Consider the following 14,948-nt stretch of genomic DNA (forward strand, 5'->3'; position numbering starts at 1 on the left):
TTCTTCTGGTCAGTGCCCACCTGTACACTCCCTTTGCGTGGTCTTCCTTCCTGACTGAGCTCCCTGGAGCGATGGTTAAGGTCTCAGCCGGGAGCAGTGGGGACAAGCCTGGACACAGACTCCCATTCTAGGGCTCAGTGCTTTCTTCTTTAATCACACAAAGCCTGTAAAGTGAGCTCTACATACTTGATAAAAGAAGATGTCTTTAAGCAAAATTACTACTCAGGGAAATTATTTTTAGGATATGTTTGTGTTCCCACAATGACAAAAATAAAAATGGGACATTTTATGCATGAAAATTTCAAAGTATTGTGCATTTTAGGCCATTAAGTAAATTAGTATTGTGAAGAATTAAGTTTATTATAATCAATTTACCAATGATGCAATAGTTTACAATTTTAAAATAATGAAAGCATATTATTCTTTTTAAAAAAAGAAATACCAGGTCATCTATCTATTGCTGAATGATTGCAGTATGTGCTGTGTATGTGTGGTAATACATGTGAGAGAGCCTGTACACCCAGCCATGTATGAGCATGCAGAGGCCCGAGGAGTATACTGGGCATCTTCCCTTCTTCCTCTCCACCTTCTTCCCTTGGGATAGGATCTCTCATTAATATGAAGCTCACCACTTTAGCCGACAGACCCACTGGTCTGTTTCTAACCCCCAGCCCTGAGTTTACATGCTTGTGCAGTGATGCTCTGCATTGTACACGGATGCTAGAGACTGGACTGCAGGTCCTCATGCTTGCAGAGAACGTGTCTCCTAAGCAACTGCAGCCCTTGCTGAGGTGACAATCAGTATTAACATCACACTAGCTCTAGCAGAAAAGTTCACTGTGCGGATGCATTTGGGATGGTACCAAGGGCATGGGAACCTTAGTTGTCTATTTAACACAAACATCCTAGGAAAATTCAAGCCTTTTGAAACAAACAGGAACTTTATTAGAGCCTGGCTTTTTAACAAGCCACAATACAGTGTCATAGAGGAATAGCCAGAGCCACAAGACCAGATGACTTTGTTGCTGCTCCCGTCTATGCATTTGAGCACAGTGGAGTTTGGCTCACACACTCACTGCTCTGAGTCCGCTGGACTTCAAGTTCAAGGACATTTGTTGTGTAGCAATTTCTTCTGAGATGAAACATTCTATACTGCAAGCAACTGAACAACTCAAAAGTTTGAGGAAGTCTCTGAACCTGACTAGATGTACCAGTCTCCTCCTTCTTATGAGCTTATGAGAGTTAGGGTAAGGATTAGGTTAGGCTGAGGACTGCTCAGAGACTCTCAGGCAAGCCGAGCTGCCTGAAAGGGGTGCAGGCCAACAGAGCTGCAAACAGCCATTACCTTGTAAAGCTGCCTGGAAGGTGTGCAGTGGGTTCTACGTTTCCAGCTTTCTACGTTTCACCTTTGCTGGGGTGAGCTTTTGGTAATGCAGCTGTCATTCTTTGAGCCATTACTGTGACTATAAGTAACCTCAGTAAAACTCGCTACCTCATCAAATTGGACCTTGTTTTAATCTTTTGCTGGTTCTGTGCGGGTGCTCAAAGAGGTTTGTTATGTCTCTTCGGAATCATGAGTATATATAGCTGGGATAATGTGCCATTATTTTTCTAGGGGAAGAACTCTTATGCAAACTTTCCTACTCTGCGGTTCTACTGATGTGTTAGCTGTTTTTAATTGTTGTCCAGTAACAAAGGGACTGAGACCAAAGTTGTTCATCACTTGTAAGTAGAGTGACGGGGGTCAGAATATGGTCACTCGGGTTGTTACAGGTATTCTCAAAGGTAAAACGCCCAAAGGTACTTGTCCCAAAAGATAAATGAGGAAATCTGAAATCCCTCTACACACCCACAGCTACACACACCACACACTCATATATACCTCCTTCACCCTCACAAACACCACACATGACACGTACAAGTCATTTCCCCCACACAATACACACAAACTGTAAAATAAATGTCATCGTTTATTGATCACAGTGAGTCTGCCTTATCAGTAAATCTGATTAGTTCTTATAAGAGCCTCCTTCGTATTTTCCTTTCAAACTAGAAAATTTTATAAACAACCAGAGATGGTTTTAAACTTTTCTTCTGAATATGAGAAGGTGAGAGCAAGAGAAAGAACTGGAGTGGGGGGAGGAGGAAGAGAGCCAGAGAATTGAGGAGGGAGGTGGGAGGGAGGGAGAGGGAGGGGGAGGGAGGGGGAGGGAGGGGGAGGGAGGCGACGCTCACAAGAGCACACAGAGGTTAAAGAACTGAGATCAAGGTTGTGCATCCACCATGCAGGTAGAGCCTGGACCCCTGGGCAGTGGCATCTTCTGTTCGTGCTCACTTCATCTTCACCTCATTTCCTCGTCTTCTCTTCTCTAAAGTCAGCAGCACACTGAGAGAGGAAGAGCACCTCGTTAAAACAAATTCTCACATTCTCTCACTGAACTTTGGCTCAGTGCCTGGCTAGGAAGTCAAGACGGTGCCTTGGCTCTCTGACACTGTGCTTATTCTCCCTGCCGTCTGATGTCTGTGACAGCACATCGGATTAGCAACCTGGAAGACAGGAGTCACTAGTGCAGGAAATGTCTAACACTCTGCCTCAGTTACTGCAAAACACAGGCATCCCAGAGCCGGTGGGTGAGGACAGAGTCTTCAGTGTGAGGAGTTTGCCAGAGTCATACAGAAGTGTCCACACTTGGCTCTCTGCCAGCTCACTATGACTAGATTTAAAGTTACAAATTCATGCTCTGCTGATATGAATAGCTAGGCTTCATCATTTTTCTTAATGGCTTAAAAATTTTACTCCCCGCAGGCAAATGTGTAGCTTAAATGATGCTTATCACTCTTCCCTTATACAGTCTGTCTTCCTCACCTAGTTGCTAGAATACCATTTCCTCTGTACAAAGACAACGGAAGCTTCCATTTTCCCCTTTCCCAACCCAGGTGTCAACTGGATTTAGTTTTCATTTTCAAGTTTTGAGTCATTCATATGCCGAAGGGGAAAATGTACACTGCTTTTCATGTCTAACCAAACATTTAATTAAAACTCATCTCATTTGACTTCCAAATGGAACCACATTTTAGCAGGAAGACAGGCTGGACCAAAGCCCATTTCAAAGAAGACTGGGGACATTCATCAGAACACAATACAGAAAAACTCCCATGCATGCCACATGGGGCCCCATTCATAAATACAAACAATGATCTCAGCTTCTCATGTCAATGTCTTTCCACTCTACTTATTCCTGTCTAGTGGGATGAATCAGCTGAAAAGACACCACAACACTGACAGGGCCCAGGGTATTCTAATTTAGGTGAGATTGACTTAGAAAACTATTAAAAGCTATAAAAAATGACCAGATACAAAGGCAAATGAAAGAAATTAATATTTCCAATCCACAAAATACTTAAAACACGAAGAGGGGTCGTCAACAATTTCTTTAAATTCTGCCACACATTGGTGTCTTTGCGTTGCCCAGTTTAATTAGAGCCAATGTGAAACATTTGTTACTCTTGCTCTTATCTTTCACTATCAATAATTTAGCAAGTATTTTGTCTTCAGAAAAAATAACTGTCTTAAATTATCATGAGTAAGTAGAATTGTAATGGCCCAGTGTTTGTAATTGTGGAGGAGAACTATTAGGCCTTACTGAAGAATTTGGTTTAACACTGTCTTTGTTTGATTAAGTGAAAATTTAAAAATAAATTGAGCCGGGCAGTGGTAGTGCACGCCTTTAATCCCAGCTCTGGAGAGGCATAGGCAGGCAGACCTCTGTGAGTTCGAGGTACGCCTAGTCTACATAGGATGTTCCAGGACAGCTAGGGTTACACAGTGAGACCCTGTCTTGAAAAACAAAACAAAAACCAAACAAACAAAAACCAACCAACCAAACAAACAAACAAAAAGGTTGAAATTTAAAACAGAATCTGGGAAAATCTTACCAGCCAGACATAGCCACCATTATCATTTCTGCAATACATAAATGTATATACACATGTACATAGAAATGTGTTAAATGGACATGCTGTATATGTGTGCACATGTACACACATACATTATTATGTAATCAAATTGCACAGTGGCTTCAAACGTGGCCTTCTTAGAAATACAAGGCAGGTGCTCTGTCAGATCAGCAGGTAAAGATTTGTGAGCACTTATTACAGCATAGACTTATAGCATATGTGCTCTCCTTGAAGTTACTATATATTAATGAGCATCTAAGTTGCTTCCAATATTGTCATTTAGTAATTTCCTCTGAATTAGAACATTTCATCTTAGATGGAAGCTTCTTAAGACTCAGGAAATTCTAAAGGAGACTGTCCCTTAAGACTCAGGAAGTAAACAACTCACAATGGTCAGAAAGTCCCAGAAGCCAAACAGATTCACAAAGACCCTCGCTCCCAGAGGTTATATAAGCAGTAACAACTGCTGAGGAGAGTATCCTCTCTATCCCACTGAGCTGTCTACAAGTCCTGCAGAGAGCTTCAGGGGTGCATCTTTCATGAGCTGTCACCCAGGTTGGGGTGGGCTCTCTGTGATGCGGGTGCATTTGAGGTGTTCATAAGCCTGTAAGTAACTTCTTCCCAGCACCCCTATACACAATGCAATAAACTTGCTGGGTCACAAAGGTGGACTTTGGTGATGTGATTATTTTTTTCTGTCATCAGTCCCTCATCTGACATAAACAGAGGACTGCTCGTGTCTCCTAGAAACAGTGTCACACAAGAAATACTTCTTTATAAAATAATTATAAATAGGATTGATAAATCTTTGAATCAAAAGTTACACACACATATATAACATCTTATGGCTCATAGATACATTGCTAGTCAATAGTAATGTAACTTTGAACCTTTGACACTGTTTTTATTTGGTGATACATATATACATTTTTCTACTAATTTAGAATATTTTACATTTCCTTTTATGTTTTCTTTTGGAACAGTTAAGCAGTGAGTATTTGTATCTGTCTTTAATATATTAATAACCAAATTGAAGCCCTCAAAGATGTATGTGGCAGAGGATATATGAATACCAAATGTAGGGAAGGCTTTGTATATGTCATGTCTTTTCCAACAGAGCAATGTGTTCCCTCAGCTGTTGGCCCAGGAGGACACTGGGCAATTCTCCCACTCATTTCTTATTCTTGACCTTCCCCTTCAACTGTCTTTCATTCATCTCATGCCTGCTTAAGTTGTGCAATGCTTACCACAATACTGTCTAGTATTGTGATCTTAGCTTGATTGCAATCATTTTTTATCCTAAGACACCTTAGTGGTAAATGTAACATCACCGAAAGCTCATGTGGCTCTTAGATTTCAGTTGTTTGCCTTCTTTCCTGTCTATCCTAAAAACTTTGCTAATTATCAGAGACCCTACACTCCTTCCATTCCCCCAAGGCATCTGGTACCTCAAATAAAGCACATAACAAGGAAAGAAACTTTAACTGTATTGTATTAATATAGTACTGAGAAACAGTTTAGCCTGTTGGATACCACTGGTATATTTTCAGACACTGTGTAAATCTTTACTATGTCATTTAGTTAAAAGATAAAGACTATCCCAGAATTCTCTTAGTTCTGTTGATACATTTTTAGTCCATTTTAGAAAAGATATTTGGGAAATAATATCAAGTGTTGAAAACCAATAGATTAGAATAAAAGGAATTTATGGAATTTTATCTTACATAAATCTGATTATAGCATTTTAAAGTACCTGACACTTAAGTTATTCTCCTGATTGTTTACTTTGTATACATTGTGATGTACTCAGCAAAAATACCTACCTTTACACAATTTGTCCAGCTTTCGAATATAGCTTTCCATACTTTGAGAAGAGGTCAAATGATGGTAGAACAGTCTGAAAATCCTAGAGGAAAGAGATGGGATTACCACAGAGACCCCACTGGTTCATACTGCTATCATTGTGACATCATCCCTGGGACTAATCTGAACTGTGAGGAAGATTTTAACAATAGCGCTCCATGTTTCCCCATCACACTCTCTATACACAATTAGCAGCCAAGATTTAATTAGTTTAAAGCTTTTAAATTAAATTTAAAATTCAATTTTGTGTTTTAATTTTTAAATTTGTGTTTTCTTTGATTTTTAAAATTTATTTATTTATTGTTTTTATTGAGCTATATATTTTTCTCCACTCTCCTCCCATCCTCTCCCCTCCCCTTCTACCCTCTCCCATGGTCCCCATGCTCCCAATTTACTCAGGAGATCTTGTCTTTTTTCTACTTTCCATGTAAATTAGATACATGTATGCCTCTCTTAGGGTCTTCTTTGTTGCCTAGGTTTTCAGGGATTGTGAATTGTAGGCTTTTTTATGTCTAAAACTTATGAGTATATATGATATTTTTCTTTCTGGGTCTGAGTTACCTCACTCAATATGATGTTTTGTAGATCCATCCATTTGCCCACAAATTTCATTTTTATTTTTAATGTCATTATTATTATTATTATTTTGCTGTGTAGTACTCCATTGTGTAAATTTCACGTTTTCCTTATCCATTCTTTGGTCAAGGGGCATTTAGGTTGTTTCCAGGTTCTGGCTGTGACAAACAGTGCTGCTGTGAACATAGTTGAGCACATGTCCTTGTGGTAGGATTGAACATCCTTTGAGTATATACCCAAAAGTGGTATTATTGGGTCTTGAGGAAGGTTGTTTCCTAATTTTCTGAGAGATCACCATACTTATAGCCAAAAGGGCTGTACCAGTTTGCACTCCCACCAGCAATAGAGGAGTGTTTGCTTTATCCCACATCCTCTCCAGCATAAGTTGTCATCAGCGATTTTGATTTTGGCCATTTTTACAGGTGTAAGTGGAATAAGTGTTTTGATTTGCATTTCTCTGATGGATAAAGATGCTGAGCCTTTCCTTAAGTGTCTTTCAGCCATTTTAGATTCCTCTGTTGAAAGTTCTCTGTTTAGGTCTGTACCCCATTTTTTACTGGATTATTTGTTCTTTTGATGACCAATTTCTTAGGTTCTTTGTATATTTTGGAGATCAGCCCTCTGTCCGATGTGGGGTTGGTGAAGACCTTTTCCCATTCTGTAGGCTGTCGTTTTGTCTTGTTGACCGTGTCCTTTGCTTTACAGAAGCCTCTCAGTTGCTTTAGTTATTGAGACAAGGTCTACTGCAGCCCTGGCATTCCTGGGAATCATTAGGCAGGTCAGGCTGGCCTTCAGCTGTGGCAGTCTTGCTGTGCCTGCCTCCTGAGTTCTGGGATGGCAGGCGTGCAGCATCCCACCTTGCAAACACAATTTTAATGCCTATGGGTAGCACACACAAGCAGCTCTGAGCTGTGCCAACATAAAATTTAATCAGCTACTTTCAAGATATTTGCAACATGGTTGCCTTTGCCTTGGTTTTAGGGGGTGGGGTTCTGTACTTAATGTTGGGCCAAGCAAACATCTGTCAACTGAATTCATGAAAAGAGGAATGTGGTGTGTCCACATGACTGCACCAGAGGTCAAGTGTGTAAGCCTTGGACTTGACTTGCTCTTTAGACGGCACCTGGAGAAGTCAGTTTTTGCTGGGAGATAGACTAGCAGCATTTGATTAAGGAGTGGATGTTTCCACAGCATGTAGGTCAAACAAACAGACGTGCTGAAGAGGTAGCTCCCACACCACCCCTGAATACTGTAAAGAAATGGTCAGACTTTGTAGAGGATTAATTCCTTCTTAAGAGTCTAACTATTATCGGAGAAAATTTTGGCCCAAACTAAGAGGGCCTCCATCCTTGGTCTGGTTCCCAAGAGGGGCCACATTTACAAGTACACAAAGAGAAGCTTCAGAAGAACCCGTGGTATGCCAGGGTGTCACCAGAGATCTGACTCTGCCTTGAACAGACTTCTCACCCAAAGACCTGCGTTGACACCTAACTCAGGAAAACTTCCTCACTTCCTCACCTGTCATTCTGTGCTTGTCTTGCCTGAGTGGCATAGAAGTTGTTACTGGCACTGCTCCTGAGTGCAGAAAGAATATTTGCGATGGAAACTTAGATAAAAATCAAATGAGTTAAGCACAGATTAGGTGGACTGTGTATAATGAGGTCAGATTTTCCTGTGAAGCTCAGCAGCTATAGTTGTGTTTTTTGTTTGTTTTCTGTTCTAGATGTATTGTGGAGGTAATCCAACTCCAGCCCACATGGCATCTCAGACATGTTTACCACAACTCACACAGCTCTTCACCTTCAATCTATAAAGTCTGTCCATGTAACGTGTGTGACTTTTGTGTTGGTAATTTAATGGACAATGTAACCTAGAACCGTGAGTAGCTTCAGTTTTTTAAATGTACACAGCAATGTTTTATTTAACTTTCAAAACAAATAGACCCATTCCACTTGAAATGCTAAAGAGAAAGAAAAATGTGATAGAAGTCAGAAATTTAGTTTTAGGTATAAAGAAAAAACTGAAATCTTTAGTTTCTCATATTGTTAATCTATCAGAGAACAGTCTTTGCTATGAAGGCACGTAACAGCGATGTGATTGGTCTACAGAGATGGACAGGGAAGCAAATGATGGCAGTGTGATGGTAAGGTTTGGAGAGAGAAACTAGGGAAATCTGTTCATGTCCGTTAACTACCATCAACGTAATGTTATTGGGAAGTGGACTCATTTGCTCTAAATATGTAGTCCACACTCCAGAGTGACTGTAAAAAATACGTTAGGGTCTGCATCTGAGAGTCTGAGAGTGGGGAGAATATTATAAAATCATTAACTAACAGTAGACAAACCAGAAAAAGAGGAAAAAACTAAAACTAAATAAAGGTCAAGTGTAGTGAAGACAAAACAGTTCTACAATGGTAGATCACCACAACAGTGGTCCAAACGCATTCAGAGTCAGGTTAGAAGGGCATGGTCTAAATGGCTCATAAAAGACAGTAGATTCTGAATAATATCATCTAAAAACTTCCTTTAAATATAAAACACAAATAGAGAACATAAAGGGTCAGAGAAAGAAACACCGTGTTCACATTAGCCAAAAGACAGCTGAAACAGCTATATTAATTTTGGATAAAACAGATTTCAGAATAAGAAAATGGTCAGGGATAATGACAGTTATTAAGGAATGATAAAGGGGTCAAGTCTCCAAGAAGACCTGTCAATCATTAACGTATATGTGCATAGAATCAGAGGGCCAACATACATGAGGCAAAAACTCATAGGCCTGGTAAGGAGAAGTAGATGGATTCTCTATTGTACTTGGTAAATTCAGTACCCCTTTATCAGTGACTGACAGATCCAGCAGGTAGAAAATCAACAAGGATGTAATTGAACTGAACAGCACTGTCAATCAACTGGATGCAATTGACATCTATAGACTTTTTTATCCACCAGCAGCAGGGTGCGCATACTCTTCTCAGATTCATACAGAAATACCACCAAGACAAACTACATACTGGACCAGAAAACACTAACGAGTTTAAAACAAACCACACAGCACTGTTTCAGACCAAAGCAGACTGATGCTGTAAATCGATGGCAGATGGAAATCTCCAAACATCTGAAAATTAGATAGTGCACTTCTGGAGAGGACACACACCAAAGACATCTCAGGAGGAAAAACAGAACAAAGCTTTTGATGATGGAAGCCCCAACAACAGCGCTGTGGGAGCAAGAGCGGAGAGGCCAGTGTGGAGGACAAGACCTTTGACAGGGACCTGAACGTCTGCTTGAGGAAATAGGATAGGACTCACAACCAAGGAGAGGAAAATACTCCGAGTAGAAATCAGGAATGGAGACTAGGAAACTGGGTTAGGGAGATGGCTCAGCAGGTAGAATTCCTGCCCCTCAGGCATGCAGGCCAGACTTTGGACCCCAGCACCATATAATCCCTGCACTCCGGAGGCAAAGCAGGGGCTCCCTGGGTGAAGACTGCTGTAACTGGTGAGCCCCGTGTTCTTCAGTGACAGACCTGTTGTAAGAACAAGGGACAGGAACATGTCAGGCAGTTCTCATGTGGGGACCTCGAAAATGGAGAGTTTCTGTTTCTGGTGCTTGGAACCAGCTCTGCTTGTTTCTGACGGAAGTTTTATCTTGCTGTGAGGCCATTTAGGGGCACTGGCTTGGGCTCTGGCTGCTCCTCTTACTTAACAACTCTAGTGAACTTGGCTGTTTGGAAGGCACATGTGGCCAGAGGCTTCATTGGCCCTCAAAGGTGTATACCTGAGACTGCTGTGCAGACACAGGGATGGAGAGACACATGGACACCTCATGGACAGGACAACTGGACTAAGGAGTCCATCCATGCTCAAGTCCAGTAAGCTTTAGAAACCCTCATCAGGACCCTCGGTGGTCAGCCTTGTTTGGAGCCTGCTTCCTCTATGGCAGCTCTGCTTCCTCCTCCCCTTGAGCTCTCCCTACACTCCACTCTCTGTGAAAGCTGTCATTCATTCATTCACTCATGTTTGTGAGACATAGGAACGGGAAGCCACCAGCTGATGGTGGTTTTACGGGCTGTTGATGATTCTGAACTCTAGCTTCCTAATCTTTGCTCTCCAGAGGCAAGAAAACCTCCATTGCACTGAAGTGCCCTGTGATTTCCCCAGATAGCATCTGCTTCAGTAAACAAGGTGAAAAGTAATGAGGATGATGCCCTGTGTCAACTTCAGCCCTCCTCAAGCATGTGCACATGTGTGAATGTGCACTTGAACACACACATACCCACACATGCGAACAAACATACACATGTGAACATCATACATAAACACACATGTGCCATAAACACACAGAAAGAGAAAAGTCAAAAACATCATCCACTTTCTTGAGAACATCAATAATAATGGGAAACTGATAGGCAGGCTAGCAAGAAATAAAAATAAAAGAGAGAGAACACACAGAAAGCTAATGCCAGAAGGAAAGACGGACCTCAAACCCCGAAAGAACTATGAAGGAACACAGTGAGGACGTTTACAATCAGAAGCTGAATAGTAGGAAGATCACTCAATGCCCTGAAAGACACTATACTAAAATTCATATCAGGCCAAGCACACATAAACCAGCCTGCAGCTATTTAAAAAATGGAAACAACTCATTCTTCTTTCAATTGGCCACCATGGTGTCTCATTGGCTGTAGGATGGGGCTGCCTACCCTGTGTCTTCATTCTGGAGAGGAACAGGGTAAAGTAAGGCTCTCAGTGCTCATGTTTTCTCCTCTCTGTCAATCAGTGGTCACAGTCTGTTCATGGTCTACGTATCCTGCTCTTCCAAAATCCCAGTGAAGAAAATCCTGATGATGCTCTGCCAAGTGCGGAGCAATGGATGACTTAGGGTTTTGATCACGCCTTCCCGTGAATCACTGTCTTGGGAACAAGCACCCTGAACATACATACACACATATATTGACATGTACACATCAGATTAACAAAGCCCAGAAGTTCTGGGCTTTTCTTCTTCAGGTCCTGTGATGCTCTTGTGTTCTGCACGTTGGATTTCTCTGAGTTATGAGTACCCTGTTGCCATGCATTCAGGTAGCATATGGGCCTGTGTGCATAGTATTCTGTGTTCTGTTCAACCACTGGTCCCAGGACTTAGTCCTGCCTAGGGCCAGACCATAGACATTACAGCCATGTGGATGAACATACATTGGCCCACTGTGTCCTGTAGAAGAAACCCATTACTGCTTTTCTTGTGTTTGTATTTTCCAGTCTCTCACAGCTTAGCTAGTAGCTGACTGCTAGCACTGAGCTGAACTACAGCTTTGGTCTCAGGAAACCTCTGGCGCTGACTCTAAGTTCACACAAGCTGCTCCTGATGCAATCAAACAGTCACCCTGCCACCAGCAGCTATTTATCTGTGAGTTCAGGTAAGGTATTTGTACGGTGCTCCTGTGGGGTCAGGGGAAACACGGGGTGGGGGACTGCTTTTCTGAAAAACCAACTGGAGATGGCGATGCTGCATCCTGCCATAGCTGTTGCTTGCCAGAAGAGACAGCTTTTGCTATTAGGATGCCCAGCCAAACACAAATCATCCGCTGCCACAACGAGCTCCTTGGGACAATTTAGGAGCCTTTGGAACTGAATGGCTCTTTGAGCTGGAATGCAGCCCAGGTTCATTTTCAAACCCAAGTCAAAATGACAAAGAATGAATTTCCTGGGCCACTCACCCCAAAGTGTAGGAACGTGAGGTCAGCAGCTGTATGTTTGTCTAGTTATTTAAGGCTTTGTGGTAGGCAGACACAGCTGAGCACATGAGCAGCCCGTATCCACATTTGTCAGTGGAACAGTATTGCTGTGCCAGGGACATAGCACCGAGAGTATGGTGAAAATCAAGAGTTAGGTACATACTGATCAGCTTAAAAGATTTTAATATATTCAGATTTAAAATATCTCAGAGATTTTTCTCCTGGAACTAAAAAAAAAGGTAGATGACAAGGAATTTTGACTGAATGTCAAATGCTATTTTAGTGAAAATTATTTCTTGAATGAAACTGCAAATTCCCTTGCTAGCTAGCCTTCAGGATTCCCTCTGCTTCCCAAGTGGGAGCTCACAGGGCAGCTTCAAAGAGTACCTGACATGCTTCATACAAACTCAGCCTAAGCAGACCTAAGGGTAATCCGAGTGACTTGCTCTAGGTGACTTTAAAAACCATTAATTTTGGAGGCCCCATGGCGGAGAAAGTTATTAATTCCCTACTGGTTTTGGTGTAGGTGACAGCGCTGATGTGTACGGCATGATGATGGTGGTGGCCCACTTCACGTTACAGGGACTCCAGAGCTGGTTTCCAAGAAGTCTGCAGGTCTTCCTCTGGGCATGCATAGGTGTTGATGGGTGATGCTAACATCTGAGGGCCCAGGGCTTTAGTCTCACCAGGTCATACTAACTCCACTGGATGAATACGAATGAAGAGCTGGGAAGACCTTAGTACGTGCGTGAAGACTACCAGCCATCAACCCACACTCAATGCACCCCTCTCCTCTCCCTTCCCTTCTTCCTTGGAATGATGGCTTCCTATGCAGCCTTGTTTGGCCAGAACTCTGCTACCCAGACTGGCCTCAAACTGGCTGCTGTTGACTGCTGGCAAATGCTGGGAGTGTGACTGCTCTAGGACAGGTCCTTCTGCTTCTCCACCCCACGACTCTCCTAACCATCAAGGCTCTACACTCCTCCAGAGATGGAGTGAGGCCCAGCCAGCCGGGTTCTCTCATGTTCTTGTCACATACGGAAGCTCTGAGATGACAGCATCCCCCCAGTTTTATCCACAGTACACACAGGGGGCAGCTGCTCTACCTGAGGATGTTCCTCCCTGTTCACTCCAAGCGTCTTAAAAAACTGCTTTAAGTGTTCTATTTTTTGTATTCTCCTAATCCATAAGAGCTAGAATTTATCATGCAATCTTTCAAAGAAACCGCTTGCACATGCTTTGAAAGAATCAACTTTTAGATGTATAAACTGAGAACACATTGTCAACCTGAACCTAAAGGATAAAACTGGACCCTCTGAATATGGTGGACAATGAGGGCTGCTGAAGAAGCCAAGGACAATGGCACTGGGTTTTGATCCTACTCCATGTACTGGCTTTGTGGGAGCCTAGCCTGTTTGGATGCTCACCTTCCTAGACCTGGATGGAGGGAGGAGGACCTTGGCCTGCCCACAGGGCAGGGAACCCTGACTGTTCTTCGGACTGGAGAGGGAGGGGGAGGGGAGTGGGATGTGGGGAGTGGGGGGAGGAGAGAGAAAAGGGAGGCGGGGAGGAGGCAGAAATTTTTAATAAAAAAAATAAATAAAAAGAAAAGCAGAACTCTCCTGTGTATTCCTAATGCCCAGTGACAGCAGGAAACTCAGGGCTTGCCTATAGGCTTTCTGAGCCATAGACTCAGGGGCGGCTCTGCCTTGGAGCCCAGTGCACTCCATGAAAACTTCCTGATCTTGGATAAGTCACAAAATCTCTGCCATGTCTGTTACCTCCTAAAACTTGGAGGCTGGTGTAGGGGAACACACAGTTGAGGCTAGTCTGGAATCTACAGACAGTTCCACATCACTGTGTGCCAAACAGAGAGACATCATCTCACAAATAACCACAGAACCAGGGTCCAGCATACAGCAAGTACTTAGTGAGGGTCAGCTTTCTTTAAAGACACTCTTAAGAACACACATTCTTAAGTGAACATAACGGATATGAATAGCCTTACATAGCTGATTTTCCACGGACCACTTATAACTGACTTAGGGCAAATCTAAGCTGTGGGATTATGTGTCTGAGTTGCTTCTTTCTCTGTTTTGAAGCATCTTTCTCCACAGTGTCACCTCTCACTGTCATTTGACTCATCAGTTTCTTCAGTTCTCATGGTCAGCTCCCCCTTGTGTATGGTCTTGGCTTTAATGCACTTGTGGGCACTGACAGGTCAAAATGTGAATCAGCAGGTAAGTGATGCGGATTCTTGTTGAACAAACCTATTGTATCATGGGGTACATAACTCATAATAAAAGGGGTACACAGTATAACAGTGTATCAGCAGAAATAGATGCAATACAGAAACAGACGTGTGCACAGAAATATAGATATAAATTTCATTGCAACAGAGCAAAATAAGACATTCAACTAGATACTATGCTGTAGTTAGGAAGGTCCATATGCTGCTCATTGATTTTTATCACATGACTAAAGTATCACAGCAAGAGCCCCAGTAACATCACCTGTGTATACGAAGAAGGCCCAAGTTAAATAGAAGGAATCCTGTATGAAACTGGTGCTGAAGGGAACATGTGGCCTGTACATAGTTAATTTACTGGAAAATAAGCTGCAAAAATTTTCAGAGCCAATATCAGGATGGCTTCAAGAGAACGAATTACAATGGGGATTAACAACAGACACTAACATCATAATATTCCAAAATAAGTGTTTCTTGGTAGGAGAAAAACCAAATGCTTCTGTGTATTGGGGCTCCCTAAGGGAGTTCTCATTAAAGGAAGTATCCACTAAAAGCCAGGAGACATTTTAT

The 14,948-nt window shown here is 42.3% G+C and overlaps 1 protein-coding gene across 1 annotated transcript in view; it reads right to left on the reverse strand.

Annotated features, from left to right (window-relative positions):
* Positions 1-1,952: 1,952 nt before the first annotated feature.
* Positions 1,953-14,948, reverse strand: part of Spata17 (spermatogenesis associated 17) — a 176,815-nt gene continuing 163,819 nt past the window's right edge. Inside the window, 2 exon segments of the mRNA XM_075987601.1 lie at positions 1,953-2,386; positions 5,781-5,863. Of these exon segments, the coding sequence (XP_075843716.1) occupies positions 5,783-5,863 (81 nt within the window). The 3' untranslated portion in view covers positions 1,953-2,386; positions 5,781-5,782.

This window comes from Microtus pennsylvanicus, chromosome 10 (genome assembly GCF_037038515.1).
Source record: "Microtus pennsylvanicus isolate mMicPen1 chromosome 10, mMicPen1.hap1, whole genome shotgun sequence".
In the NCBI taxonomy this organism is placed as follows: Eukaryota; Metazoa; Chordata; class Mammalia; order Rodentia; family Cricetidae; genus Microtus; species Microtus pennsylvanicus.